General features: G+C 55.5%; 3 protein-coding genes across 4 annotated transcripts in view; 2 read left to right on the top strand and 1 right to left on the bottom strand.

Annotated features, from left to right (window-relative positions):
* Nucleotides 1-8737, top strand: part of ZC3H18 (zinc finger CCCH-type containing 18) — a 59815-nt gene extending 51078 nt beyond the window's left edge. Inside the window, exons 12-19 of one of the 2 annotated variants that reach the window (XM_054710165.1) lie at nucleotides 1523-1627; nucleotides 3075-3218; nucleotides 3697-3756; nucleotides 4926-5086; nucleotides 5327-5529; nucleotides 6167-6263; nucleotides 7090-7186; nucleotides 7835-8737. In XM_054710165.1, coding sequence (XP_054566140.1) covers nucleotides 1523-1627; nucleotides 3075-3218; nucleotides 3697-3756; nucleotides 4926-5086; nucleotides 5327-5529; nucleotides 6167-6263; nucleotides 7090-7186; nucleotides 7835-8042 — 1075 coding nt within the window. In that variant the 3' untranslated portion in view covers nucleotides 8043-8737. The remainder of the gene's footprint in view (nucleotides 1-1522; nucleotides 1628-3074; nucleotides 3219-3696; nucleotides 3757-4925; nucleotides 5087-5326; nucleotides 5530-6166; nucleotides 6264-7089; nucleotides 7187-7834) is intronic. The other variant, XM_054710166.1, reaches the window with a different exon arrangement.
* Nucleotides 8738-14830: 6093 nt separating this feature from the next.
* IL17C (interleukin 17C) lies at nucleotides 14831-16689 on the top strand. The gene is made up of 3 exons (XM_054710910.1): nucleotides 14831-14853; nucleotides 15184-15518; nucleotides 16037-16689. Exons 1-3 carry the CDS (start codon nucleotides 14851-14853, stop codon nucleotides 16296-16298), a joined length of 600 nt encoding a protein of 199 aa, XP_054566885.1. The 5' UTR covers nucleotides 14831-14850; the 3' UTR covers nucleotides 16299-16689.
* Nucleotides 16690-18727: 2038 nt separating this feature from the next.
* Nucleotides 18728-26688, bottom strand: LOC103284449 (cytochrome b-245 light chain). Its single transcript, XM_008139752.3, has 6 exons — nucleotides 26537-26688; nucleotides 21121-21190; nucleotides 20539-20613; nucleotides 20240-20323; nucleotides 19605-19686; nucleotides 18728-19144 (listed from the first exon to the last, which is right to left on the bottom strand). The coding sequence occupies exons 1-6, from the start codon at nucleotides 26592-26594 to the stop codon at nucleotides 18926-18928; spliced, it is 588 nt and encodes a 195-aa protein (XP_008137974.1). The 5' UTR covers nucleotides 26595-26688; the 3' UTR covers nucleotides 18728-18925.
* Nucleotides 26689-27846: the final 1158 nt, after the last annotated feature.

Here is a 27846-nt window from a genome sequence, read left to right as displayed (position 1 = left end):
GGCATTGAGTCCCTAAGGTCAGGGCCAGGACTGGGACAGCTGTGACAAGGCCCAAGACGACAAGCAGGAGAAAGAACCATCCTCAGCCTGGTGGGCTGGCCAGGCTCTTCATGCTGAGTTAGGCATGGAGGGGAGGGGGCTGCGAGCAGGAGAGTCCGTGGAAACCCGGCTGCTCTTTCAGGAGGTGGACCCCAAGGAGGATGCTTGGCTTCCTCATCACCCAGTTCTAAAGAAACTCCACTCAGGATGCAGCCCTGTGTACTGGACCAGTTTCAGGATATTTTCTGTTTGGAAATAAACTTCATAACCATTTCCACAAAATTAGGTGTACTTTTTCACCACTTTCCCTTCCTCTTGACTTGTGTTTATAGTGTTCCAATGTCCATCACTCAGCACACCTCTCCCCTGGCTCCAGGCCTCTGCTGGCTCCTGGGCAGGCCCAGGTGGTACCTGAGAACATGAGCAGAGTACCCCCCTGCAGCACGCCAGGTGGGCATTGGCTCTGCAGCAGCCTTCTGAGGAATGGGATCCAGGGATGAGGTTACTCTGAGGAGGTGACCCCCCCTCCATGTGGTGATTCAGGGCTGCACAGTGTTACCAAAGCTTCTGGGAAGTGAGCCTGGCATTCCTTCCCGTCTCCCATGGCAGGCTGCCTAGCCAAAGGCAGTGAGTGTGAAGACAGGAGAAATGAGCATTTTTCCTATGTAGCTCTGTTTGTATACATTGCAGCATGTGTGACTGCAAAAGCCTTATTCTAGTTTAGCTGTTGGTGTTGCTTGGCTGAACGTGTTGAAAATCTTACATGACCATTTCCATTTCTAAGTAGAAGAAAAATATAGCAAACCCATAAACCTTTTAAAGGTTAGCTCCTTTGTGATGTCATGTGAATCCTGAATGGTGGGGCCAGCAACCTGGCCAGGCCATGCCTCCACCCAGTCCAGCGCCCCTTTCCCAGCACTTCGTCCATCCTTCTGACCCCTGCAACTTGTATCCAAATGAGCTCATCACAGTTTCCTTTAGCTGGAACACTCCCCGGGCCAGACAAGTCTCTGCCGCATAGCACTGTCACGTCTGTTCGTGGGCCTGTGCTGCTGGCCATTCTGGGGGCCACTCCCACCTTCCAGCCACCTGAGTCTCTGGTGCCCCACTGGGCCTTCCATTTCTCCCATGCTGCCATGGCCTGGTCAGGCTGTGTGTCTCCTCGTTGTGGTTTCATACACACACAGAGAGCAGAGCCCTTCTGGTCCTGCCCACGCTCACATGCCCCACGGCTCAGGGCATCAGAAGGACTCAGCAGTGCTGTTAGCAGCTATCCCCTCAGCACTCTCCTCTCCTCTTTGGCGATGTACTTTATGAAATGACCCAAGAACTGTCTGAAATCCTGTAAATAAGTAGGAATCTGAGGCAAATAAGTAGAAATTCATGGTGGCCTTCTCTGAATTTGAGGTGGCATCCCCAGCATGCTTAGACTTGGACAAGGGCACTGTGGTGCTCCCTTTTCACACTTCTCTTTACTCCCTAGGTCCCGGTCCTTTTCCTCATCCCCGTCTCCCTCTCCAACACCTTCTCCACACAGACCTTCTGTCAGAACCAAGGGGGAGCCAGCTCTGCCTCCTGGGAAAGCAGGGTAAGTGCCTAGTGGTCAGGCCGAGCTGGCAGCATCCTGCCTTCTCCCTCCCTCATATCTCATATGTGGACAAGCTCCATGGGAACTCTAGACAGGACCCCTAGAGGTGGACGTGCAGACCTAGGGACCATGTACTGTTTGGGGTGTGGTAATGTCCGTGCTCCTTGGGGTTCCAAGTAAGTGCAGCCACCAGCCCCACTCTTACCAGGCAGGCAGGTGGGAGGAGTTCCTGCCACACTCAGCCCTGGGGCTGTGTCTGCAATGCCTGGAAAGGAGCAGCCTGCCAGACTCTGTCTCCTCTTCACCATTGCTGCTCCTGGAATAAGTCACATTGATCCTTCTCAATAGATGTGGCTCATGGGAGAAGTCAGAAACATATAGAACTATACGAACACTTAACTTCTGTAACACCTGACGTGCAGTGTCTCAGCCAAGCACTTTAGGGAGGTCAGTAGTTAATTCTCTGTGACATCAATCCTGCCACCTAAGGGGCAAGGCAGCCTCTGTGTGAGCAGACTGGACCTGCGTGCCTGCCTTGGGCCCTGTCCTTGCCATAGCCCTGCTTCCTGACTTGTTCTTACAGTAGTTACTTGTTCAGTGGGGAAAGAGCCCACACCTGCTGTATAACAGGCGTTGAAAAGCTGCACACTACAAGTGTTTTATCCTAAATGGAGTGAGCTAAAAGGCCTCAGAAACAATTAGGGAATCCTGAACAGCTCACTTTTATAAATGAATTGTATTGAGGTATAATTTATGTGCAACACAACTCGTCCATCTACATTGTACCATTCAATGCGGGTTAACAAACCTGTGGGACTGCATAGTCCAGACACTCCAGCCCCTGCAGTGGCTGTTCCCCTGCCAGGACTTCACACACACAGTCACGCATGACACATGCTTCGCTTCTGCATTTTCATCTTTGCTTCTGCATTTTCATCAGCAAAGATTTGACTCACCCCGACACTGTGCTTTCGACCAAGACTTCGTTTCTTGCTGAGATCACTTTGTTGACAGGGTCTCTGATAGGTACATGCTCTGTACTCCATCTGAATCAGGAGTGCTCAGCACCACTAAAACGATTAGCAGATAGGAAAAAAACAAGCTTTGGGAGCTGTTTTCTTTACTGCAATGTGGTTTCCACATGTGAACATGCTGCAGCACCCTCAAAGGGCCACCCCCACATGCGGAACAGGAGGTCTGGGGGAGCACAGCGCCAGCTCTCCGCAATTCTCAAGAACTTTCAGATGAGCCATCTTGCTGCTAACACACCTCCGGCTCCTGCCTGTGGGGAGAAGTAGGCCTGTAGCTTCAGAAACATTCCAAGAGCCTGGTGTGATAGGGGATCGACAGCCCACCTGGCCTTCCTGGCGATGCACCCTGGGGTCACACCCTGAAGTCGTTGGCCTAGCTCCTCCACCAGGTCTGACTTCCTTGCATCTCATGACAGAGAGAAGATGGTGAAGAAGCCAGCCCCACCTCCAGCCCCACCACAGGCCCCCAAGACCACTGCCCCCACCCCTGAGCCTGCCAAGCCAGGAGACCCTCGGGAAGCCAGGAGGAGGGAGCGCCAAGCCAGGACGCCCCCCAGGAGGTAAGTACACCACTCAGGGAGCCTCATGGGGATTTCTGTATCTTTGGTGCAAGGGCTAGGGGAGGGGATCTCCTGGACAAAGCAACCCAGGCCAGGAACCCATTCCATCCCTGATCTGTGAGGTTTGGGGCTAGTTATGCCACCTCACTGAGCCCGTTTCCCCATCTCATTGCTCCACCTGAGGAGGGAAGGAACTCCCTTGACAACCAGAATCTGCCCTGGAAAGAGGCAGTTGCAGGGGCGGGGCGGGGGGGGGAGGGGCGTGCAGCGGGGCGGGACACTGAAGAGAAGTTTATCTTACTTTTTGAGAAAAAAGGTGCACTTAAAAGAAAATGGAGCCCTACCCACATCTGGGTCTGTGGCGAGTTACTGGTTAAACATCTGTCTCGGGCCAGTGATTAGCCCTGGTTTTGAAGAGTGTCTGCCTTTTGTCAAGTCTGCAGAGATGTGAGTGGTGGGACTTTTGATTGTGTTGCAGGCGGACCATCAGTGGCAGTGGCAGCGGCAGCAGCTACAGCGGCTCTAGTTCCAGATCCAGGTCATTGTCAGCATCTCTCTGGCCCCAATCCCCATCAGCTTCTTTGCCCCTGCTCCTGCCTCCCAGTCAGCATCCAGGACCTTAGGAGAGGTCCCGCAGGTGTGAGGCTTTCTCCCCCTCAGGCAGCCTGTGGCTAACAGCTGATAGCTGTCAGTCAGTGCTGTTCAGGAGCAGCGTGGCTGGCTGGCTCTCTCCCCCTGGACACAGAGAAGAGAATGGACTGATGCTCACAGAGTAGGGAGCCTGGTCCAATGGCTCCAAGCATGTGGAGGGGCTGGGACGCCCTCTGTCCCCATAAGCACCTGGCGGGCTTGAAGCCAGGGTGCTTCCACTCAGCAGGATTGAAAGAGGCTAACATGGAGGCTTCGTGCTCATTTTGTGTCGAGGGTTGGGTCCTGCCCTGGCCTGTTGTGCCTGAGGCAGCTGGGGACAGCCAATTTTTTTAAAATCTGAGAAAATAATTGGAAAAGAATTCTGTTATTTGGGTGCTTCAAAAGAAGACAGTATTGATCAGTCCTTAGATCCCTTAAGTCCAACTTTCTCTTATTTCTAGGCAGCAGGTAGTTTATATACATTACCCAAATCTTTCTAAATAGGTTTAAAGACCTAACCTTTATAAAAAATCTTGGGCTCTCTTTCTTTCCCCCTCCCTTGTCCAGCACCTGACAACTTTAGGGAACAGTGATTGGTGTTTTCTCAGAGCTAAAGAGAGAGTACTCAGCAGACACTGATGTAGCAGCTTTGTGCATTCCAAGTCCTTGTTCAGTGTGGGCTGTGAAAGAACCAAGGACCTGTGAGATTGGCCGTCGTTGCATACTTTCCTGAGACATGCGATGGGTTAAAGCGATCTCCCATCTAGTGTCTGGTGTCTGCAGGTTGAAGCTCTCTCTCTTTGTTGTGCATCATTAACCGGGACTCTCAGTTCTATCATCACTAAGTCTTGAGTCACAGTTAGTCATATGTCCTTGTCCAACAAATAGCGTGAGCATCTCCACACTATGTGGCACCTTTTTAAACTACCCAGAGTCCCTTCTGAAATATCAGGTTTGGTGGGTACACATTCCTTAAAACTGGGAATTGGGGAAAATAGACATAGAACCCCCCCACTACCCAATCAACCCGTCCTCAGTCGGAGACATGCAGGCACAAATGGGCTTTTATGTGTCTAGGTCCCTGAGCGTGAGCAGTGTCTCCTCAGTGTCCAGCGCCACATCAAGCAGCAGCTCGGTGCACAGCGTGGACTCGGACGACATGTACGCAGACCTGGCCAGCCCTGTGTCCTCAGCCAGCTCACGGTCCCCCACCCCAGCCCAGACCAAGAAGGAGAAAGGTATGGGGGCTCCTTGTGTCCTGGCTGTTGTGGCTCCAGAGGAGAGGCAGGCTCTTCATGGAAGGAGGGTGCATGTAGTCTCAGTCAGCACTGCGTGCAGCTGGTCAGACAAGAACGCGGTGACCTCCCAGTTTTGTCCCTGTGCACATGTTGCCTGCTTAATAATGCACCACTCCACCAAGTGGCACATGGAAAGCCGCTGTGTGGTATCAGTGATCATGACCAAGGATTTTTTGTCAGCAGGAAAATCTAAAAAAGAAGACGGCGTTAAAGAGGATAAGCGGAAAAGGGACTCATCCACACAGCCACCCAAATCCTCAAAATCTTCCACAGGCAGTAAATCCTCCCAGCAGCCCACAGCCCCCCAGCAGGCACCCTCTGGGCAGCCCCAGCAGGGTGCTTTTGTGGCACACAAGGAGATCAAGTTGACACTGCTGAACAAGGTGAGGCCCTGGGCACACCTGGTGAGAGCTCCAGGAAGCCACGTACCTTCGGCTCATCCTGGGACTGAGACCAAGTGGGGACCAAGTGGCCATTTGAACTTGGTGGCCAGATAACACCCCTGCTCATCTGCCTGCCTTGATGGTCAGCCCTGTGGGAAACAGAGAGGCATGTGGGCATAAGGTAGATGGGTTCTATAGCATGTCCTGAGGCATTAGAGCACCCCTGGTGGGTGCTCTCCCTGTCCTGAGAACCCACTCTTGGCCCTCCTCCTTGTGCCTAGTCTGGCCAGTTCCCACAAGTCAGCACTGGGACAGAGCAAAGCAAACTTGGCTTCTGTGAGTTGATGTTCCCAGAGCCCCAAGGGACCGGAAGGGTGAGAGGCTGAGTCTGCTAGAGTCCTTTCCCTGGCTCGTGGCCCCCACAGTGAGCACAGCATCTTTGCTGGCACCTTCGCTACAGAAAATAAAGGCCCCAAAACCATGGGCCTTGCTTCACTCAGGACCGCGAAGAGGGAGCCCAGAAGAGGGGAGCAGGTCCTGGTGTGAGGACGTCACACTATGTTCCTTTCACTGTGTTCTGCCTGGTGGCCAGTAGCTCAGACCCTGTGTCCTCACTGTGCTCCCTCCATCTTTTCAGGCTGCTGATAAAGGGAGCAGGAAGCGATATGAGCCCTCAGACAAGGACAGGCTAAGCCCTCCTCCAGCCAAGCGGGCCAACTTATCCCCAGACCGAGGTGAGCTAGATCCCTGCAGGGGCCTGACGGGCGGAGGGACCAGGACCTCATCCATTATTTTAAAATATTGACCCCAAGGAACTTCTCTGATTTTGTGAATTATCAGCACAGTATTAGAAGTTAAAACTAAGAAAGAGTTTTACTTTTTTTCAGTATGTTTTTATTAATTTCAGAGAGGCAGGGAGAGCAAGAGAGAGATAGAAACATCAATGATGAGAATCATTGATTGGCTGACTCCTGCACGCCCCCTACTGGAGATCTAGCCCATGACCTCCTGGTCCATAGGTTGATGCTCAACCACTGAGCTACACAGGCAGGGCTTTAATATTTATTTATAAACCACTCTATTTGAACACAAATAACTTTTTTTTTTTTTTTTCATGAAAAATAACTAGGAGTGGCATTGTTGTTGTTTTTCTTTAACATGTGATTGGCAGATAACGGCTGGGTTCTCATCTCCTGTGATAGCACAAAACACGAGGGCTCCGGAAACTCTACCCTGGGCTGTGGGGAAGGAGGGCACAGTGAGTGGGCAGGGGCTTGGTGTTAGTGAAAACAGTCTGACTGCTCAGTGGTCTGTTTAGATGCTAGCTCAGGAAACCTGGAACCCAAATTGGAGCTCCTCTTTCGGGGTTTTCCTGGGCTCTCGATCTGACATGATCAGAGCTCCCCCTTCCTCCTTTCTCACTGGCTCTGCCCTCTGCTTCTTCCTTTAAAATGAGGAAGCTGTGCTGATCTGTTACAGCTCTTTGGAATTGGGGCACTAGCATCAGTAAGGCTGCACCAGACCATATGTAACTGGGACCCTGGTCTTATGTTGTCCCAGGTTCTCGGGACCGGAAGTCAGGTGGGAGATTGGGCTCTCCCAAGCCAGAACGGCAGAGAGGCCAGAATTCCAAGGCTCCCGTGGCCCTGCCAGACAGGTGAGTGCTTGCCTGTGCCATGGCCACACTACATGGGCCCCTTTGCCCCGCAGACCCAGAGGTACCTGGGGAATGTCTTAGATCTGGAGGCAAGAAGGCGGTCCAACACATGTCTCACTCTACACCCTCCGCTCCCCATCCCCCCACTCCACCCCACCCCCTGCATTGGGCCCTGGAATGAGGAGCAGCCTAAGGCACTCAGCTCACAGCCTGAGGTGTGGGGTCAGTTTGGGGACAGGTGGTCACAGCTCTTTTGTACCTTCCATTTCAGGCATAGGAAGTAGGAGAGTAATTTTTTTTCCCCCAGGAAGTCAGCTCTGAGTCCCTGCGCCCCTACACCATGCAGTTCACGGTCAAGGGTTGGGTGAGGGAGGATATGGGGAGGGCAGGCACAGGACTCAGATCGCTGTACAACCCTCCACACACACCTGGGCCTCAAGGCCCAGAAGCAGGAGGGGCAGGTTAGCAGGGTGCTTGGCTTGATGACACTTCTTGACCATTCACTGGGTAGAGGGTGCCTTGTGCCTGGCGGGTATAGCTTACAGGGTCCAGGCCCCCAGACTGGGCCTCGTGTCCCCTGCCTGGCAGGAAGCTCAGCAGAGAGAGACAGGCACTTGGACCCCTCTAACAACCTCCCCACCCTCACAGGAAGCGTCAACTGTCACCCCAGTCCAAGAGCTCCAGCAAGGTCACAAGTGTGCCTGGTAAAGCCTCAGACGCCGGCACCGCCGCCTCCACGGGCACCAAATCAGGGAAGGCCAGCACGCTGTCGAGGCGGGAGGAGCTCCTAAAGCAGCTCAAAGCCGTGGAGGATGCCATTGCTCGCAAGCGGGCCAAGATTCCCGGGAAAGTGTAATGGGCCCCGCGGGCTCGGCTCCCCTGCCAGAGGCAAAGACTCATGTGTTTTTATAAATAGGGTAAGCGCAGCCATTTTGGATTTTGCAGTTAATGTCTTATTTTGGCTGTGATTCTTTTTAAAAATTAAAAAAGAAAAAAAAGTTTCTCAGCTGGAAAAGAAGCCACACACACATAATGAAGATGACGCTGAACCTCAGCCTTCTCCCGACCACACTGACCAGTCCTTCCCAGAGCAGAGACAGACAGGCAGGCAGACAGCACCGAGCGAGGACATGGCACAGTTTTATGTAAATTTTAAGTCCCAGATGCCCGGATCAGCCGGCCCATACATTTTTTCTTCCCCATCTTCTTTTCCTCCCTCTGTTAGTCAGGCGAGTTCGCGCCCTGCTGTGTGCCGTGTCCTCACCACACGGCTCTCCTACTGTGGACAGGAACACCTAGTGCTACTGAGCAACCTCTTCCCCACCCCTGCCCATCCCCAGGATCAAAAATATATATATATATTCTTGACTAAAGTCTGACTGGGAAATAGTTCCTGTCTTTTATTTTAAGCATCAAATTGTTTTAGTTGATTTGAAAATGAAAATATACAGAAAAGACCAAAAAAAAGGCCATGGGTATTGTTGGGCGTCTGTCTAATGTGGAGGGTCTTTTTTTGAGGGGTCTCCTAAAATAAAAATATTTTGATAAGCAGCTGTCTTGCCCTGGTGGTGCTGTTTGCTTGTGCCTGGGCTCCACACCCTCTACCCTCCCATGGCACGGGGCCCAACCACCTCACAACATCTGCTGGGCCCACCTGCTATTTTGGGATCCCTGTCTGATGGAGGCTGAAGACATGGAGTTCACCAGAGGCCCCTATGCCATTGCCTGGGAGCCTCCAACCCAGAACAGGAATTGTTCACTCACCTGTTAGCCCAAGCACTCTGGCCCCGGCCCCCAAGGAGTGCTATTCCTCAGTTTCTTCACAGTGGAACTGGCCCTGGTGGGGCTTCCTGAACACCTTTCCCAGTAGAGGGCCCTGGGGCTACAGAAGTCAGGAAGGATGCTCCTCAGGCCAGGCTGTAATATCCGTCCCCACACACCACTCCGTCCGTCCCCTGCAGAGCAGAAATGTCAGGTTTTTTTTTTCTTTTTCTTTTTTTAAAATATATTTTATTGATTTTTTTACGGAGAGGAATGGAGAGGGATAGAAAGTTAGAAACATCGATGAAAGAGAAACATCTATCAGCTGCCTCCCGCACACTCCCCACTGGGGATGTGCCCGCAACCAAGGTACATGCCCTTGACCGGAATCGAACCTGGGACCTTTCAGTCCGAAGGCCGATACTCTATCCACTGAGCCAAACTGGTTAGGGCAGAAATGTCAGCATTTCTGAGAGCAGCAGCTGACATCTCCAGGCAGGGCACCCTGGAGAGCCCCAGTGGGGCCACGACCAGGGCGGGGATGGGGGGACCTGAGTGCTCACTCAGGGTCCTTCCTGGTGGGATTAAACTCAGAGTGGTACACTGGGCCTCTGGGTGCCCTGCCACCCTGAGGTTATATAGCAAGTACCATAAGGACTTGTGGACAAAATGCCCCCCAGAGCCCACTCTGCTGCCCCCAGTTCTAGTTCTGCTTCCCTTCCCCATTCTCTGCCAGCTCACCAGCTCCATGGCAGTCCCCTGCCAGCCTGAAAGGACCCTGCGGGGCCAGTGTCAGGAGGCAGCAGCCTGGGGTTCTCATCTCTTGCCTGAGCTGCGACCAGCTTAGAGGGTGCATTCCACAGCGCCCTGCCCCACAGCTACATGGCAATTACACTGGACAGGAGAGCTTGGAGGGGGCCAGTGCTGTGGGCTGGCCATGCAGCCAGGCCTCCTGAGTACTGTTTTCATTTCATGTCTGTGCCTCTCCCACAGCACATGACACCAGATACCTCTTACATCACAGCAGCCTCAGTCAACTTTTAAAGGCTTATCTGGTTTGCCATTAGGTCAAAGCCAAGTGCAAAGGGAATTCCCATTTTCTGAATGAGTAGCTTTCAAGGACACGGAGTCAGAACCCAGGACACTTTGAGTGCCAGCCTGTCCCTGTGAGTTCTGTGCCCCAAGCCACTAGGTCCTGCAGTCCAGCTGGGGCAGCAACTGCCCCTCAGCCAGGAGCCCGCAGGTGAGACCACTATATAGTCCATCCTCAGCCCTCCTTGCTCACCCCACCAACCCCTTCTGGTCCCAAGAGGCTGACCTGATCCTGACCTCTAATCCTAGGCTTGAGCCATAGCACTAGGTCCCTTTGGCCCAAGCTAGGTTTAAACTAGGAGCTCACCTGGGCTAGGCTGGGCAGGTGGCTGTCTTGGGAGGGGCGAGGACCACACCCAGAGCCAACTCTTCCTCTCCCAAGGTCTAGGAAAGAACAGTCCAGATCCTGCAGCTGAGGGAAGGGAGGCCTCTGCTGTTTGATGGGATCCTCAGGCATCTTTGCCCTCAAGGGAATGTGAGGACTGATCCTGACAGGTGGTTAACATGCAAATAGTGGGAATAATTATGGGTTTCTCAAGTTCCATCTCTGTCCACCAGACTGCTTTTCAAGTCCAGACCATTATGGATCCCCTTCCCTCCAGTCCTCACTCCACAGCCAGAGCGACTGCAGATGCTAACCCCTCCTGCCTGCCTGCCATTTCTTCCACCCTAGGGCCTTTGCACATGCTGTTTCAATTCCTGGAACTCTGACCTGCCTGACTCGTCCCGCTTCCTCTCAGCTCAGGCAAGCTGGCCCCATCCCCTCAGTCCCTCCATTGTCTGCTGCCACAGCACTGTTCTCAAGTTAACCTGGGAAGCACTAGGCTGGAAGCTCCTAACACTAGTCCTCGAGGAAGGGGTCAGGTCTTGATTTCCATCTCCCAGCCCCTGCTGTTTCCCTCAAACCCTGGGCCTCCACCTGCCCCCTCTCTGCCAACTCCCCAGCTCCATGACAATTCCCCTGCCAACTCATAAGCCCCCATAAGCAGTGGTCATCCTCGCTCAGCAGGAGAGGCTCAGGAGCTCTGGCTGAAGGCCAGGCCCTGGGTGAACAAGCAGGGATCCCCCCTCCCCACTCTGGACAGCATCCCCTTGGACATGGATGAGGTAAAGAGGTCATTCCTGGCAGCGCAAAGTGCTGTGAGAACAAGAAAACTGGGCTGTGTGATAGACTGACCAAAGGCAGGGCTGCCTGGGGCTCAGTGATTGGGGAGGCCACACCCTCCAGGGAAGGGGGAGCCGAAATTGTCACCCCCACTTTACAGATTAGGGAACTGAGCCCTGCTGGTGGGCCTCCCTCCAGGATATGTGAAAACTTCAAGCCTGGAGCAAACCCCTCTCGCAGGCCCACTTGACTGCTTCTGTCCAGTCAGGGCTGTAAGGGCTCCGAGCCACTGACGGGGCCACACCCTAGGTACTTGGTGTGTCTGTGTCTGTCCCTGTCCTGTTTTTGCCTTCCCGCCTTGGCCTCTGCCTTTTCTCTCTCCCCTGCCTTTCCTCTGCCAGTCTGTTCCTGGATTTGTCTGTGACTCTTTGCACCTCTCTCCATCCATTCCTCCTCCTGCTTCTAAATCTCACACACTCTTCCTGTATCTCCAGCCTCTTGGTTGTGTGTCTCTGGGACTTGGGGGTGTGGGTACAGTGGATGTGGTTTGAAGGGGGTCTTCCTGACACCACCTTCAGGATGCCCTCCTGCCTTCCTCTGGCGGCGCCTTTCCAGTCTTGCCCAACTTGGGACTTCTGCACTTGCCTCAGCAGCCCAAGAATGAGGCACCGCCCCGGTCCGCCCTGTGCCCTTCTGGCCTCGGCAGGCATTGCTGAACCCCTGACTCTCAGTCCCTGGGCCAACTTCCTCCAGGAAACTAGCCTTCACGCCTCTGGGGAACCGTGCTGAGAGCTCCCGAGGCCCACCGTGAGGATGAGTTTCCTCCACCCAGTGCAGCTCCCGCCACCCACCAGTCAGCTGTTCAGAACAGAAACAGGAACACAGAAAATGCAGACACCCTACCGGATTGGCCTGGGCAGGAGTACCCCCTGCTTCCCCTGCTGGACTCAAGCATCCATGCATTCCTGCGGGGTGGGGACACCCAGGAGCCTGGTACAAGCAACAGTTTTACAGCCTTTTCATTTCCTAATTGAGCACCTGCATGAATGCAGCTGGACTTGTCAGCCCAAAGGAAGAGCGCTGCTGCCCACTGGCCTCCCTCCCTCGGCTCCCTCCGGCTCCACCTCAGCTCTGGGCCGGCCTGCCTCCCCAGCATGGCCTCCTAGTGCCCCTGCATGCGGGGACATTGTCACCCAGTTTTTCCCACGGGGGAGTCCAGGCTTATCTCCCTTTTGTTCTGCTGTTTTAATGGAGCACCTAAGTACCTGGGCACGGTGTGTTGGGGACATTGTCCCTGTCCTCAAGGGGCTCACACTACCTTTTGGGGGCAGCAAGAAAGGGCTGGAATTTTTCTGAGACCTCCAAGTGCCCTAGCAGGGAGACAGGTCTCAGTCCAGCCCTAGGAGGGTCTTTCTCTTGACCTGACCTAACCCACCTGGTAGAGGGAGTACTGGGCTCAATTGTGTCCCCGTGAAAAATATGTTGAAGTCCTAGCCCCGGCACCGGTGAGGAATGTGTCCTCATCTGAGAAGTGGGTCTTTGCAGACATAATTAAAGTATGGGTCTTGAAATGAGAACATCCTGGATTAGGCTGTGTCCTGATAAGAAGACACTGACACGGGGGGGCGGGGGGGTGCCGGGGAGGGCCATGTGAACAGGAAGGCAGAGTCTGCAAACCAAGGACTCCAAGCATCACCAGCAGCCACATGCAGCTGGAAGAGGCAGGAAGGATCCTCACTGGGCACCCAGAAGGAACCAACCTGCTGACACTTTGTTTTTGGGTTTCTGGCCTCTAGAACTGTGAGAGAATAACTTCCTGTTGCTTTAAGCCCCCTAGTTTGTGGTACTTTATTATGGCAGCCCTAGCAAACTAATGCAGAGGGTGAGCTTCCCATTGCAGGAAGCATGCAAGCAGAGGGGGGGTGGGTAGGGGCATTGTAGGAGAGGCCATCCTGGGGACTCAATGCATCTCTCCATCCACCCACCCATCCTTCAGAATAAGCCTCACCTGCTCCCCAGATGGCAGCTTAGCCCTGCTTACAGGTGCAGATACTGAGGCCCAGAGAGAGCAAGTCCTTGCCCAGAGGCACACACTGCTGAGTGGAGGAGCTGGGAGAGCCCGGGTGACCAGGGGCCTTCTCCGGGCCCTCCCCTCAGGGGGTCCTCATGCCCATCAGTTATGCAGTTTCAAGTTTAAAGAGAATGGTGATGTAACGGTATGTACATTCCGGCACCTGCCAGCAGGCAAAGAAAGACACCTTCCCTCCCTAGACTCCTCAGCTGGACCTTTTAGACTCTGATTTGAGAAGACCAGGACAGACAGGCCCTCAGCCTGGAGAGTGCCCAGGGACCCCAGGCAGCCCTCTCCAGGATAACATTCGAAATCTTGCAAGATCTGGCTCCAAACTCCTTTTCCAGATAACAAAGACAACCGCAGCACCCCTCTTCCCTCCAGCAGCACTGAGTGGGTGGGATGCAGGTGGCTCCTGGGGCCCCCTTACATAAAGCCTCCTGACATAGGTGCACTGCACTTTGTGTCCAAGGCACGCCCGGCCTGTGTGCTATTGGTTGGAGTGTCCTCCCGTACACCAAGAGGTGGTGGATCAGTTCCCCATCAGGGCACGTGCAGGAGGCAGCCAATCGATGCTTCTCTCTCCCTTCCCCTATAAATAAATAAATCGTTTCCAAAGCATTTTCATCCCCTCCATCTCAATCATTTTAGCTTGAACTTTTGTTTAAGGAAAAAAAGAGGGAGGGAGGGAGGGAGGGAGGGAGGGAGGGAGGGAGGGAGGGAGGGAGGGAGGGAGGAAGGAAGGAAGGAAGGAAGGAAGGAAGGAAGGAAGGAAGGAAGGAAGGAAGGAAGGAAGGAAGGAAGGAAACAGATGCCCAAATACAAGGTGGGGCTAAAGTAGGTTTACAGTTGTTCATATGAAAAATAATGCAATAATTAATAAATAATAATAAAGCATAAACTATGTTTCGAATACAACTGTAAACCTACCTTTGCCCCACCCTGTAGAAACCTGAAGATGCTCACTGGCCCAGCCCCCCAGTCTCTCCTGGAACTTCTCCCACCGGTGCAGGTAGAGACAGATGCTGTTCGCCTGATCTTGATCATCTTAGATAAGAAATGGAACCAGCCTCCTGTCCACTGACGGGCCAGGAGAAAGCAATCCTGGAGGAGCACTGCTGCAGCGTGGGGTGAGCAGGCTCCGCCCAGGTACCCAGGTCAGCAGGTCCAAATAGTAAAGATACCAGTGGAATCGGAGATGCGAGCTGCAGAAGGCTCAGCAAAAACCCTTTTACAGAAAGTTCAACCCTTTTACATAGGCAGGACCTGTTTTCAACTCCATCCACAGGTGCCTGGCCTGGGGCAGAGTCCCTCCGAGTGGAGGAGGGAGAGTAATTGGACATGAGAGGGGGTCTGGAGTGAGGGGTGGGCTTCTCCTTCCCCGGGCTGAGAGGAGGGGACAGTCAGTGGAGACCCAAAGGGAGGGAAGGAGGAAGCTGGGGCTGGGCACTTCCCAAGGAGGAAGCGATGAGGCTGGATTTTCCCCAGGTGTGGCCAGAGGTATAAAGGGCGCTGTCAGCTGGCCACGGCCAGGTCTACCACCTGGTGACTCCAGGACCACAGCCAGGTGTGCTTGGGACTGCCACCGGGCACACACCAGCTGCTCAGAGCCCAGCCGCCGTCACCACCACCGAGATGGTGAGCCGTCTCTCCTCACGCCCCCACCTGGATGGTGCCATCTGGCCCGGAAGGACTGGCAGTTCTCCTGAGCTCCGGGCTAATGATGTTAGCCCGGGATGGGGTCCAGGAAGCCCCTCCAAATCTTGGGGCAGGAGGGAGCCAGGACCCAGGAGCTCTGGTCCACTAGGGAGCTTGGGCTAAGGGTCTAGCCTCTCTAGGCCTCAGTTTCCCCAACTGTAGAGAGTGGGTTATACCCTACCTTTCCACAGAGAACAGGGCAAGCTAGGGTGGCAGCGAGGTGCCTTCGTCACCGGGCACCCCCTGACAACCCACCACCTGTTTCACCAGCTCCTCCCTGGCCTTCTGCTTCTGCTCTGGCTCTCTGCCAGCCTGGCCCACCATGGTTCCGCACTCTGGGGAGGCCGCCACATCCACACCCATGGCGCCCCACGCTGCTACTCAGCCGAGGAGCTGCCCCTGGGCCAGGCTCCCGCACACCTGCTGGCTCGAGCTGCCAAGTGGGAGCAGACGTTGCCAGTAGCCCTGGTGTCCAGCCTGGAGGCAGTGGGCCGTAGGAGGTGGCAGGAGAGGCCCCCAGCTGGGACCCAGTGTCCAGTGCTGCAGGCTGAGGAGGTGCTAGAAGCCGACATCCACCAGCGCTCCATCTCTCCCTGGCGATACCGGTGAGGGCTGGGCTCCCTGGGCACTGGGCTCCCCACTGTGGGCGTTGGGCTGCTCCCTCCTTTCCGGGCACCGGCTTCCTGGAGAGCTCTGCGAGTCTGTTTCACCAGTTAAAGGGGGTGAGCACCCTGACCTCTGTCCAGCTGGGGCCCTGCCCCGGAGGGTGAGGCTCCATCAGATGAGCTCCTCCTTGCCACTGTTGTCTCGGATCTTAGCTCAGACCTTGGGTGCCAGCGTCCCCTGGGAAAATCTGGGGCTCTCACTTGAGCCCCTGCAAGGGTTGGGCTGGGCTCAGAGGGTGGGAGGGAGGGAGGCCCCTGGAAGCCCCTATCCCAGCTCCTGTGCTCCGAGAGGAGACACGGGCAAGCATCCCTTATTGGGCTCCCTGCAGCCTGATGCCTCAGCTCTCACTCAGGCCAGGAGCACCCCTGAGTGTGTGGCGCAGCCACGGGGTACAACAGGGAAGGAGGAACAGGCCTGCTGAGGCTCTCAGGAGGGCCTCACCAGTCTTTCCCTGCAGTGTGGACACGGACGAGAACCGCTACCCACAGAAGCTGGCCGTCGCTGAGTGTCTGTGCAGGGGCTGCATCAGTGCCAGGACCGGCCGCGAGACAGCGGCGCTCAACTCTGTGCCGCTGCACCAGAGCCTGCTGGTGCTGCGCCGCCAGCCCTGCTCCCTGGACGCATCCGGGGTGCCCACACCCGGGGCCTTTGCCTTCCACGTGGAGTCCATCCGAGTGCCCGTCGGCTGCACCTGCGTCCTGCCCAGGGTGGTACGGTGACCACTGGCCTCAGCGGTCCCCGTGCTGTGGGCAGGAATCACCTCCCAGACTGGACAATGGGGATCTCTCTGCAGAGGGCCCCTCCTATTTATGTGTATTTATTGGCTATTTATATGCCCTGGGTGGCCCTGCTTCTGCTGCCCAGGGTCCCTGGGCGGGTACCAGGGCTCCAAGCCTCTAGTTTGAGGGAAGAACAGTGAAGATTGGGCACAGGAAGGGCCAAGTGACCCTGCGCTGGTCAGCCCCCTCTCAACATTGTGACCTTTCCACACAGACAGTGAGCTAGAAGGAACGTTATTATTTTTCTACAACCTCTTAAAACAACAGAAAATGTGTTCTGATGGCCCCCACCTTGGTGGTCCCTCTGGGATCCCCCAAGCTCCTTTTTCCCATCACCCCTGTATTTCTAAAACTATTTATTGTAAATGTAAGTATGTCATTAAATTGATAAACACCCCCTGGAGCACAGCATCAGATGGCAGAGACTGCCTCCTCACCTCACTTCTGCCTGGCCCTTGCCCCGAGATGGCCCTGCAGCCCGATTCTGGTGTGTCCAGAAGTCCATGTAGGAGCCCCAGTATGACCAGGGTGGGGAATGAGTTTGGAGAGTGGAGCACAGGTTTGCCCATCAATGCAGTTTCTGCTGCCCCTATAGTTTCCACCTGGCGATACCCCCGCGCGATGGCTCTGGGGCCGGGGATGGGCCTCACTCCCACAGCCCAGCTGTGATATAGGCCGGCCCTCCTCTACTGACAGGCCCAGGTGTGGCCAAACCTATGCAATGACAATGAGCACCCTCTCCACCCCTGGGACATGCATCTCTGAGGGCAACTCCCAGGGGGTGGCTGTGCCATCACCTTCAGGTATCTGAGTCATGCTCCCCAATCCCAGCAGAGCCCCAGGCAGTTCCAAAGGCCACCCCATGGCCCAGGCATCCCCTTGGGCTTCTGTCCACCACTGGTGATCTGCCAGACCAGGGGCAGCCGAGCAGGCCAACACCCCCAGACCAGGTGCCCCACTGGCTACCTGACAACCCAGCCTGTGCTCTCACTGCACAAGTCCCCCCGTCTGTCCGTTGGGGCACATTCCTGCTGGAGGGTTCAGTTCAGGGCCAGGAGCCTGGCCCCAGCAGCTGTGGAAGGGGCCTTGGGGCAGCCTGTGAGGCGCTCCAAGGCTGACTTGGGGCCTGAGGTTTCCACCCACTGATTAACGCCTATTGTGTGCAAGTGCCTGGGAAGAGCCGGAAGGGCTGTGAGATCAGCACGTGCTTACTGAGCTTCTGTGTGTGGGCACAGGGCAGTGAACGGCAGTGAACGAAGCGGACAGCTCTCCGCCTGCCCGCACGCGGGTGACTGACAACCACAGAGCCAGCAGGAAAGTGCTCCTCGTTGGTGGTGAAGGAATTAAGGACAGTGATGCAGGGAAGGGGCAGAGGCTGCGATTCCAAACAGAGGGCCAGGGAGGCCATGGAGGCCACCTGAGCAAAGGCCGGGATGGCCAGCCAGGGGTCTGGGTTCCAGGCAGAGGGAATGGCCCGTGCAAGGTGCTGAGAAGGCAGCCTGTGTCTGAGGGTCAAGGGTGCTCAGTGCGGCTGGAGCCGAGGAGCAGGGTGTAACTGTGGGGCCAGGGAGCAGAGTACCTGTCCTAGACTGTGGGAGTCTGTGGTTCTGAGTGGGTGCCAGCAGGTCAGCTGCAGTGCTGGAAACTGCCTGCAGGGGACAGGGCAGAGTGGGAGGTGACAACTAGCAGGTTTATGAAGACAGAGCCCAAATGGGGTGTGGGGGTACATACAGGGGTGTCAAGGGGGCCTGTGGTTTTACTATCCTGGAGGCTAGAGTGGCCATTTCCTGGGGCAGGGCTGGTACAGTGGAGTGTTGGCCCTGGAATGTTAGAAGACCCCCCCAGTTCTGAAAGTAGGATTTGCTGAGAGCAGGTGGGGCAAACAGGAGGCAAAGGGTTTAAGGGCTTTTCCAGACATTGGAGGAGTGAGTGCCTGGGGAGAGCCCATCAAGGAGGAAGGGGCTTCCAGGCTGGGGTGTGAGCCAGGCAAATCTTGGGGCTCCCGGCTGGGGAGCAACAGGCAGTGTCCAGGAGGACCAACAGCTGGCCCTCCTGGAGAGAGAGAGAGAGAGAGAGAGAGAGAGAGGTGGGGGGGTCTGGTGTGTGTTTGCAGCCTCAGGACTGGAGAGGCAAGGGCGGACCTGAAGCCCCACAGCGGGCCTGGCCATCCTGGGTGGCACCCAAGGTGAAGGCTGCTGGGCTCCCTGGGGCCTCCCCTGGCTCAACTGCTTTCCCTCTTCACTCAGCTGCTCAGGTGGGACTGGGGGTTCTTGAAGCAGAGTCTGGGCAGATCCAGGGGAGCTGGTGTGGGGCACACACTCCCTCCTCCCAGGCCTGGGAACTTCATTGCCAGAGTAGAAACTCAATACTTGGAATTCCAGAAACTGTATTTCATGGAATAAAAGATGCTTGTGATTTCAAGTACCATTGAGAAAAGACAGGCTTCTGGGAATGGCACCAAGAGAGGGCCTGTGGTTCCCAGGGCAGGCAAGGGGGTACACCTGTGGGGTCTGGGCGGGTCCCCCCACTGAAAAGCGACACGAGACAGCAGCCACTCAGGGAGTCTGTCACACAACCTCATCGGTCACTGGGACAGGGTTCTCCTGGGGGCCACTGGAGACTCCTGCTGCCGCCGCCTCGTCTTCCTCCTCGCTGGGCTTCTTGCGGGCCTCGGCTGGGGGCCGGGGTGGGGGGTTGCTGGGTGGCTGCTTGATGGTACCCCCCACCTGCGGCCGCTCCTTGGGCTTGGACTCGATGGGAGTCCACTGCTCACCACGAGTGGCCGCCTGCAGGACACAGAGTGGCTGAGCCCTGGGGGGGGGTCTCTGGGGTCCATCCCCAACATGGCCCCCACCCCTATCGGGGGACAGGGGGGCCCTGCAAGGGAGCTAGGAATCCCTGGGTTTCGGAAAGACCTCCTGGAGGTCACTTCCAGGTACACATTCCCAGACACCCCCAGGAGCAGGACAGGGAGGTCAGCCCAGCGTGTCCATCAAGCTGAGTCAAGAAGCCAGCAGCACACGGGGTGGGAGAGGCCTAGGAGGGCAGCCGGGGAGGGCAGGGGCCCACTCAGTCTGGAGCCTCCCTGGGGCACCCAGACCTGTTGTGGGGTGGGGGTGGGGGGAGCATCACTGACACCCCCATCGCATGAGCAAGGACACAGGCTCCTGGCCTTGGCTCAGCCTGCAGGTGGCTGCAGGGACTGAGGTGTCAAGCATCAGCAGGCTGACCACAGACACCACTCACCAGCAGATAGATGCCACTCGCTATGGCCAAGCAGGCTGTCCCCAGGATGGTGGCAAGCAGGAAGCCGGCTGGTACTGAGAGCCTGGGGGGAGGGGGAGAGGATGGGAGACTCAGAAGAGCAGTCAGAGGGGGTCTGCAGGGGGTCCAGGTCTTGGGCAGAGGCCATAAGATCTCAGGACAAAACTGACCTTAAGTGTGCTGTCCCCATGGCCCTGGACTCAGGGAACACCTGGCCCTGCCAAGGCTGGGCTTTTAAGTTTGGGTCCCTGGAGCTGTCCTCTGCTTGACTTGTACCCTAACAATCTTGGGCCCCTTGCGCTTGGTCCAGGGACACTGAGTGTTCTGGCCTCTGCAGTCACCACCAGGACTACCCAGCTGAGCTCCGTCTACCCCAGAACCCTGACTCTTCCTGATTTAAGTTGCTAAGGTTTGGGGTGAACTGTTACTCAGCAAGAGATGATGGGTACAGGTTTGGAGGACGAACCTCTGGCAGAGCCTGGGACCTGGGTTTTGTTTGGAAAAGCAGCTAGGCTGAGAGGGACCCCACTTGCCCCAAGCGCCCCTGTCCAGGCAGCCAGGCCAGGAGGGAGGATCTACTCCAGGGCCCCCCTGAGCCTGAGCAGATGGGGACTCACCCAAGGTGCAGGAAGGCCCGGACGTAGTAATTCCTGGAGAGGGGCCCGAACAACTTCACCACTTTCGTCATGTACTTCTGTCCACTAGACCAAGTGAGGGAGAGAAGACAGACGGCTGTACTCGGCAAACCCACCCCCCACCCTGCCCCAGAGCGCCCCAGCTTCTCTCCTCTCAGGGACCATGGGCCACGGCAGCCGTGCAGGCAGGCACCAGCCTCGGTTTGCCCAGGAGGATAAATGGGTTGGTGCTGGAGCTTCGTAGTGTCCTGGGATGAAGCCCAGAGCAGGCGGGGACTCACCATCTCTCCATGGTGGAGCCCTTTCTCCTCTTCCCCCGGGGATACTCCAGCAGGCAGACGAACACTCCTGCTACACTGAAGCTGCGGTTAAGGAACAGCTCAGCTCAGCCAGAGGCGCCACAGCGAACCCCTCTGCTGATGAGAAACCGAGGTGCAGCAGCCGCCTAGAGCCACATCGCGGGGGGACAGCCAGATGGGATTCGATGGGTCTGGCCACTTCACTGCCTATCCTGCACCTCCCTCCCCGATGCCTGTCTTGGGTTTCAGAGGACCTGGAACAGCCAGCCCACAGGGTGGCTGATAAAAGAGGGTACAGAGAGAATCCCTGGGGCTGCTGACACCTCCCACTCCCTGCCAGCGCCAGACAGGTCAGTGCCCTGCTGAGCCCTGGCTTCCAAAACTATAGCTGAGCCTATCCTGCTGAGTCTAAAGGGCAGGGGATGTGAGCAGCAGTCTGCAAACTGTGAAGTGCTGTGCCCCCAGAGGCAATGGCATCTCTGTCCGAAGCCCACTAGTGCCACCCCTGGCAGTGCCACCCCTGGCAGTGCCACCTGCCCCATGGGGTCTACAGTGGGAGGATACATGGAGTAGGCGCCAAAGTACCACTGGGTGAACCGGCCAGCAGTGGCCACGATGCCGCCCGTGATGAGGACTGTGGGCAGAGAAGCAAGTTAGTAGAAGCCCTAAACCCTGGGTGAGACATGCCCCCACCCCACCCTTGCCCGGCTGGGGCCCACAGGCGGCTCTAGCCACCTCCCCTTGTGCTCCCCCTCCCACAGCTGGGCCACCAGCGCGCCACAGAGCTACCCTTGAGTCCCTCCACCAGGAAGCGGGCTCAGGTGGCTGCAGATGCCCACAGGTAACGGCGGATGCCTTCCCCTAGGACAGTGATGGCGAACCTGTGACACGCGTGTCAGCACCGACACGCATAGCCATTTCTGAGGATGAAACATTTGCGAAATAATGTTTTTTCCTCCAAGTGACACACTACCCGAGTTATGCTCAGTTTCTTGGCGAAGTTTGACACACCAAGCTCAAAAGGTTGCCCATCACTGCCCTAGGAAGAGGTGTGTGAGCTGGGGAAGGGGTGAGGCTGGTGGATCGGGCCCTGTGTCCCTGGAGCAGTTGAGGGACAGCCAGCTCGCAGACCTGGGCAGGAAGAGGGGCCTGGGCACTCACTCTTGAGCTCTGTGACCCCAGCGTTGAGTTTTTGCATTTAAATTAGACTACACCGTTGACAGCTGATGTGGGATCTGCTCCGTGGATGGCCTCTCCTCGCTGCATGGTGTTCCTGTTCTGTCTCTATTCCTTAATTTCACTTTTGTTTGATATTGATCATCATCCATGCTTCTTTGGTTAGGATTTGTCAGCTGTCCCCTCCCTCTATTTTCAGCTCCATAGGATCCTGTTGGACCTTTTATCCCCAGTATTTTTTTTTTATTGTGGTAAAATATACATAAAATTTTCAAGGAACAATTCAGTGGCATTTAGTAACTTCACATTGTTGTGTATCCATCCCCAGAATTTATATACTGAAACGTAACTATTACATACAGTGTGATATAAAGGCATAAGACTCCCATCAGCCCAGAAGCTCTCTTGTGCTGGTCAACACTGGAACCCTAGATCTGGCTTCTTTAGCTCAACAGAAGGTTGTCAAGATCATTCATGTGGTTTGGACGAATCACTAGCTCATTCTTTTTGTGTAGTTTTCTATTGTAGGAGTCAACCTCAATTTATCCATTCTTCTGTCTATGGGAAATTTTGGTTGCTTCCAGTTTTTGACTATTACAAATAAGCTAATATAGCTGACTTTTTAATATTTTAACCAACCTGATAGTGAATTTAGCAGATTTCATTGACTGTGATTGCTGATAATTTGAACTTGTTTTATCTTACTTTGTGTTTCCTCTTTAACAAGTGTCCTTGTTATTCCTCGGACTTGATTGAACTTTAATTTTAAATTCCTCTTCCTGAACCACATGTGGACTTTAGACTGTTACTTATTATTATTAACTAGGGGCCCGGTGCACGAAATTCGTGCACTGGGGAGGGGTCCCTCAGTCCAGCCTTCCCCCCCCCCTCACATACTGGGAGCCCTCAGGGGATGTCCTACTGATGGCTTAGGCCCGCTCCCTTTTGGGAGCGGACCTAAGCCACAGTCTGGCCTCCCTTTGCGGGAGGCGACTGGGCTGATCAGGGGAAGGCACCAGCCCCATCACCCCACTGCTGCAGCCACTGCCAGTCACCACAGCCGCCAAGGTATTTTCATCAACATGGACTCCAGTCTCTTCACCATGAAAAAATGACAACTTTCTTTAGGCATTTTCAAGGTGTGACTTTCATAGGATATGACATTTCTTTATTTTTCTTTTTATCATCACCTGAGGATATGTTTCCATTGATTTTTTTCCCCTTCCCTCTGATCGCAGGCTCGGCCACTTCCCCAGGCTTTAGGGGAAGTACATCCTTTAGTAGTCTTTCCTGTGAGGGTCTGTTAGCAGCAACTCTCTGGATACCAGAAAATGCCCTCATTCTGGAATAATAGTTTATCTGGTTACTGAATTCATGTTTTGTCTAACTATCAAAGATATTACTCCATTGTCTTCTAGCATCTATTATTGATGATAAGTCTGAAATCAGTCAGATACTAATCCATTTTATTCTCTGGTAAATTTTAAGATGTTCTTTAATGGTCTGTATTTTCATTACAATGTGCCAAAAAGGGGTTTAAATAAATCCCTTTATTCTGTAAGGAACTTTGTTTTCTTGTTAAATCCTGGGATTTCTCACCCATTATTCCATTTACATTGCCTCCTTCCATTCTATTCTCTCCTCTGAAACCGCCATTATATAGATATTGGGTCTTCTTGTACTACTGTACATGACTCAACTTCTCTCAGCTACATTCTGTGGTTTCCTCAGATCCACCTTCCCTGTCACTCTCCCAATTCTCTCTTCATCTCTATATAGTGTTGAACTCATCCATTGACCGAAAATGACTTTATATTTTGTTTATTTCTGGACATCCTATGTTAGTCATTTTAACATAGCACTTTTGCATTGTCCTGTATAATTTTCTATCCTTTTATCTCTTTGAACAGTTTCAAACACACCCCCAAGTTTAAACATGTACCCATATTCTCAAGTCCCTTCCTCACGGCCCCAGTTCTAAGGAGGACATTCTCCAGTCCACGGTGTCTGCTTCCTCAAACGGTGGGTGTTTGTGAGCTGCGCCCAGCAGGGCTTGTCTGCCCATGTCCATCTGTGTGCCCTGGTTGAAGAAATGCCCTTACAGAACAGTTTCACATTTGCCTCTACGAGGCCTATAGGCTTCTCCAGTCCTGGGTGGACGTTATCCGAATTTCTTGGTCAGTGGTCCTTGTGGCAAAGGGTAGGGTTCAGCCCTCACCCCATGCACAGCACAGGCCTGAGTTCCTGGGGGTTCTGTCTTATTGGTGACTTTCTTCATCAAATGGCAGCAAATGGCAGGCTTCCTTGGATGGGGTAGTTTTCCAGTCTGTTCTAGACAGGCAACCTTTCCCGGCTCTGGCTGGAAGCAGCTCCATCTCAGCCCTTTCTCTACACAGAGGCCCCCCCCCCCCCGATCCCACTGGGTAAAAGCCTGAGCCTCTGTCGGTCCCGATTCCCCAGGTGCTCCTTCCTTCCAGCCCAGCGCAGCACCTGGAAACCTCACTGTTTTTGTCGCCCGATTTCCTATTCTTGGAGTTGGGCTCAGCTTTGTAATAACTCTTTTGGTTTGCTCGTCGTACTTCTAGGAGTTGTCAGAGAGAAGGGTGTTCTCCCGTGTGTTCAGTCAGCCTGTGGTCTACTTATCTTTTGGGGATATAATTTTCTCTTTCCTAGCCTGTTTTGTTGCCTGCCATTAGCAAAAGGGGAGCAAGATACCACTGGCTGGCCAGGGAGGCACGAGAGCAGATAGCACTACTGTGTCCTGGGACTCTTATAGGTGCAGGGAACTAGACAGATAAGGCCTGCGCTCTCAGGGGGCGGATGGTCTCAGGAGGGAAGAGAAATGAACGTCAGAGACTGTGCACTCGGACAGGGACTGTGACAGAGAGGTCTAGGTGCTCTGGGAAGACTTCAGGCCTGAGCATCCCAGGTGCCTGCAGTCTATCCTGAGTCAGGAAAAAAAAAGTCAGCAAGAGGAGGAACTCAGAGTGGGAAGGGCCTGGGAGACCTTCCAACAAACTGCCTTATTTGATGGTGGAAATGGAGTCACAGCTTGTAAATTCTCTAGGACTTGACTTTACTGTCTATAAAGTGGACGTAAGCACAGCTCTGGCCTCACAACACTGGACATTAGCTAAGGCAAGGAAGGGACAACCTGTACACAGCGGGCATCCATGAGTGGGGACACTAGGAGGCTCGCTGTCTGCACGCACTGGGACTAGAACCCAGGCTTCTCAGAGAGCTCCCACTTGGAGCCCTGTCACCTTCTACTTCCTGGGGGTAGGGAAGGGGCTGGGGAGCTGTAGGACAAAGGGAGGCTGGTCTGCAGCGGTCTAAGGCCTCACAGCCTGTGGCAGGCAGGGGGACAGCCTGGGGACAGCTCTGGAGAGAAGCGAGAAGGACCTGTGCCTGGCCAGCATGGCTCAGTGGTTGAGCATCGACCTATGATCCAGGAAGTCACGGTTCGATTCCTGGTCAGGACGCATGCCTGAGTTTCAGGCTCAATCCCCAGTGTAGGGCATGCAGAAGGCAGCCGACCAATGATTCTCTCTCATCATTAATGTTTCTAGCTCTCCCTCTCCCTTTTTCTCTGAAATCAATAAAAAAATATTTTTAATTATTTAACTAATAATTTTAAAAAATGATTTGACTCACTGAACTCTCAGTACTCTAGGGTCCAAAGGGGGATGACCTGCCTGGACACAGAACAGACCACTGGGCCTCACCAAAGCTGCTCACACCAAAATGTGACCTTACAGTTTGGGGCCAGAGGGACTTCATTTATGTCTACTACTCCCATCCCTCGCAGAGCTTTGCCAGGCTCCTCCAGTCCCCAGCTGGCAGGGGGGCATCTCAGGGCAATGGTAGTGGGCTAGGACCCTCCTCATCACCACATTCTCCACAATCTTCCCACCCACCCACTCCCACCAGGTGCAGGCCCTTCCTGGGAGTGGCAGGTCCCAGGGGGCGGGCAGTGCCTCTGGGCAGCTTCCTCTTGCTACAGACCCTGCCTGGGCCCAGCTCACCCACACCTCCTGAAAGGTTCCCCTCCACAGCACAGGGTGCAGGGCGCACTGCCTTCTTCACCAGAGCTCCTGAGCACAGGCTCAGGGTGACTGGGGGCCTGTCATCCTTCCCCAGATGCAGTCTCTGGAAGCTGAGCTGGGAGGGTTCCCTCTGGGCAGTTTTAGAGGTCCCGGAAAACTCAGAGCACGCCGCTGGCGACCCCAGGCGGGAGCCCCACTCCAGGGCAGGAGGGGTGGGGGTGTGGGGGGAGCAGGTGGTTCCCGCCCAGTTTTCCCAATCTTGGAGGGCGGTGACTCTCCGGAAACCACCCGGGACGACAGCCTCTTCCCCCAGGGCTGCAACTTCCTCTATCTGGAGAGGTGCGGGCGGGGTGCAGGGGGGAATAGGAGACCGCGGGGGGCGGGGGAGGGCGCAAGCGGGTCTGCAGTCGCGGAAGGGTTTCTGCTGCCTGGCGCCTCCAAACCCAGCCCACCCTTGGCTCACCTCCCCGGCCACACAGCTGCAGGTCTCCGCAGGGGTCTCGGGGCCCCACCTCCGGCCTGCAGCCTGGAGTCTCTGACCCCTCAGGACCCTGGCTCCCCAGCCCCGTTCCAGCCCACCCAGTCCCTCGGCCCGCAGCCTGGGGTCTCGGCGCCCCAACTGCCCCAGCCTGCAGCCTTGGGTCGCTAATTCCCCAGGTCCTCGACCCCAGGTCCTCGTCGCCAGCTCACCCCATCCCTTCCTCGCAGCCTGAGGTCTCTGTGCCCCCCGCCCCGCGTGCCGAGCCCGGCGCACTCACTCAGGCCGGACGCCAGCGCCTGCTCGTTGGCCCACATGGCCCACTCGATCTGCCCCATATCGGCGGCCGACGCGGCTGGCTCCGCTGGGACACTGAACCCCGCGCGCCCGCTGCCTCGCAGCCCGGAGTTCCGGCACCACCCCGCCCCCTGGTTCCCGGGGCAGTCCCGCCCCGCCCCGCGGAACAACTGTGCGTCCGGAGTTCCGGCCCCGCCCCGCACCTAGGAGACAGGCTGGGTGAGCCCGGGGAGCAACGTTGGTGGGGCACTCAGGAAGCCTGCCCGACCCCCACGCCTTCAAGCTTGCAGTTCTGAGGGGCCCTCGCCTCACCTCCTCCAGCGCCCTTGGGCCCACCGCAGGCCCCACCCACTTGGATGCCTGCTTGGTGCTAGGCGTCTGCTCTGCCAGCTCCACCGCAACGTGGAGCGCCCTCAGCATTGCCTGGGGGAATGGGCACGGGGAAGGGGCACTGGAACCCGCCCCCAAATGCTGAACCTGCAAGTGCCTACAGGGTCCTTTGGAAGGTGTGAGCAGGCCAGGTTCCTAGAGGGGTTTAAAGGTCCAGAGCCAGGCCCACTCCAGGGAGAAGAGCCTCAGACAAGGAAGGAGCCTCTGAGCCTTGGGGGGCAGGGAGGGGGGGGCACCATGGAAGTCAATGTTTGCTACTTAGGACAGTGGCAGGTCCAACCCTCACTCCTCTGACCCTGGGCTAGCCAGGTGTGGTGGGCAACCCACTCATAGGACTAGCTTAGGGGAGGAAAACAAGGTGTGCAAAGCTGGGAAAATCTAGAATGTAGGAGTGCTAGGTCCTGTCCCTTTGTCATTTCCCTCCTCTGCCCTCTCCCTTAAGGGTCAGCAGCAGCATCTGACCCTCCTGGGGTGGAGGCAGGGAACCAGGAGGCAGGTCAAAGGGCACAGGTGTCCACCCCTCCTTTTCCCACAAGCTGGCGGTGCTGAAGCTAGAAGTGGGGATGAGTGCAATGACTTGCACACTGTAAGTATAGCCCAGTGGTCGGCAAACTGCGGCTCGCGAGCCACATGCGGCTCGCGAGCCGCGGTTTGCCGCTCTGTTGACTGAGTTTGCCGACCACTGGTATAGCCATTCATATAAGTACTAGCCATTCCTGGGCTCCAGAAACCATAAACTTCTGGGCTGAGGGAACCTCCCCAAATCAGTGCTGTCTGCATACCTGTTTCCCACTTTTGTAGACTGGAAGCTTAAAGCCAGACCCGAACCATGTCCCCATACCCGTCAGAGCCCTAGTGACCGTGTCCGCCATCTAGTGTGGCCTGTGGCCATGGCAGCGGCTG

Source organism: Eptesicus fuscus, chromosome 21 (genome assembly GCF_027574615.1).
Source record: "Eptesicus fuscus isolate TK198812 chromosome 21, DD_ASM_mEF_20220401, whole genome shotgun sequence".
In the NCBI taxonomy this organism is placed as follows: domain Eukaryota; kingdom Metazoa; phylum Chordata; class Mammalia; order Chiroptera; family Vespertilionidae; genus Eptesicus; species Eptesicus fuscus.
This window is presented reverse-complemented; position numbering and strand designations above follow the sequence as displayed.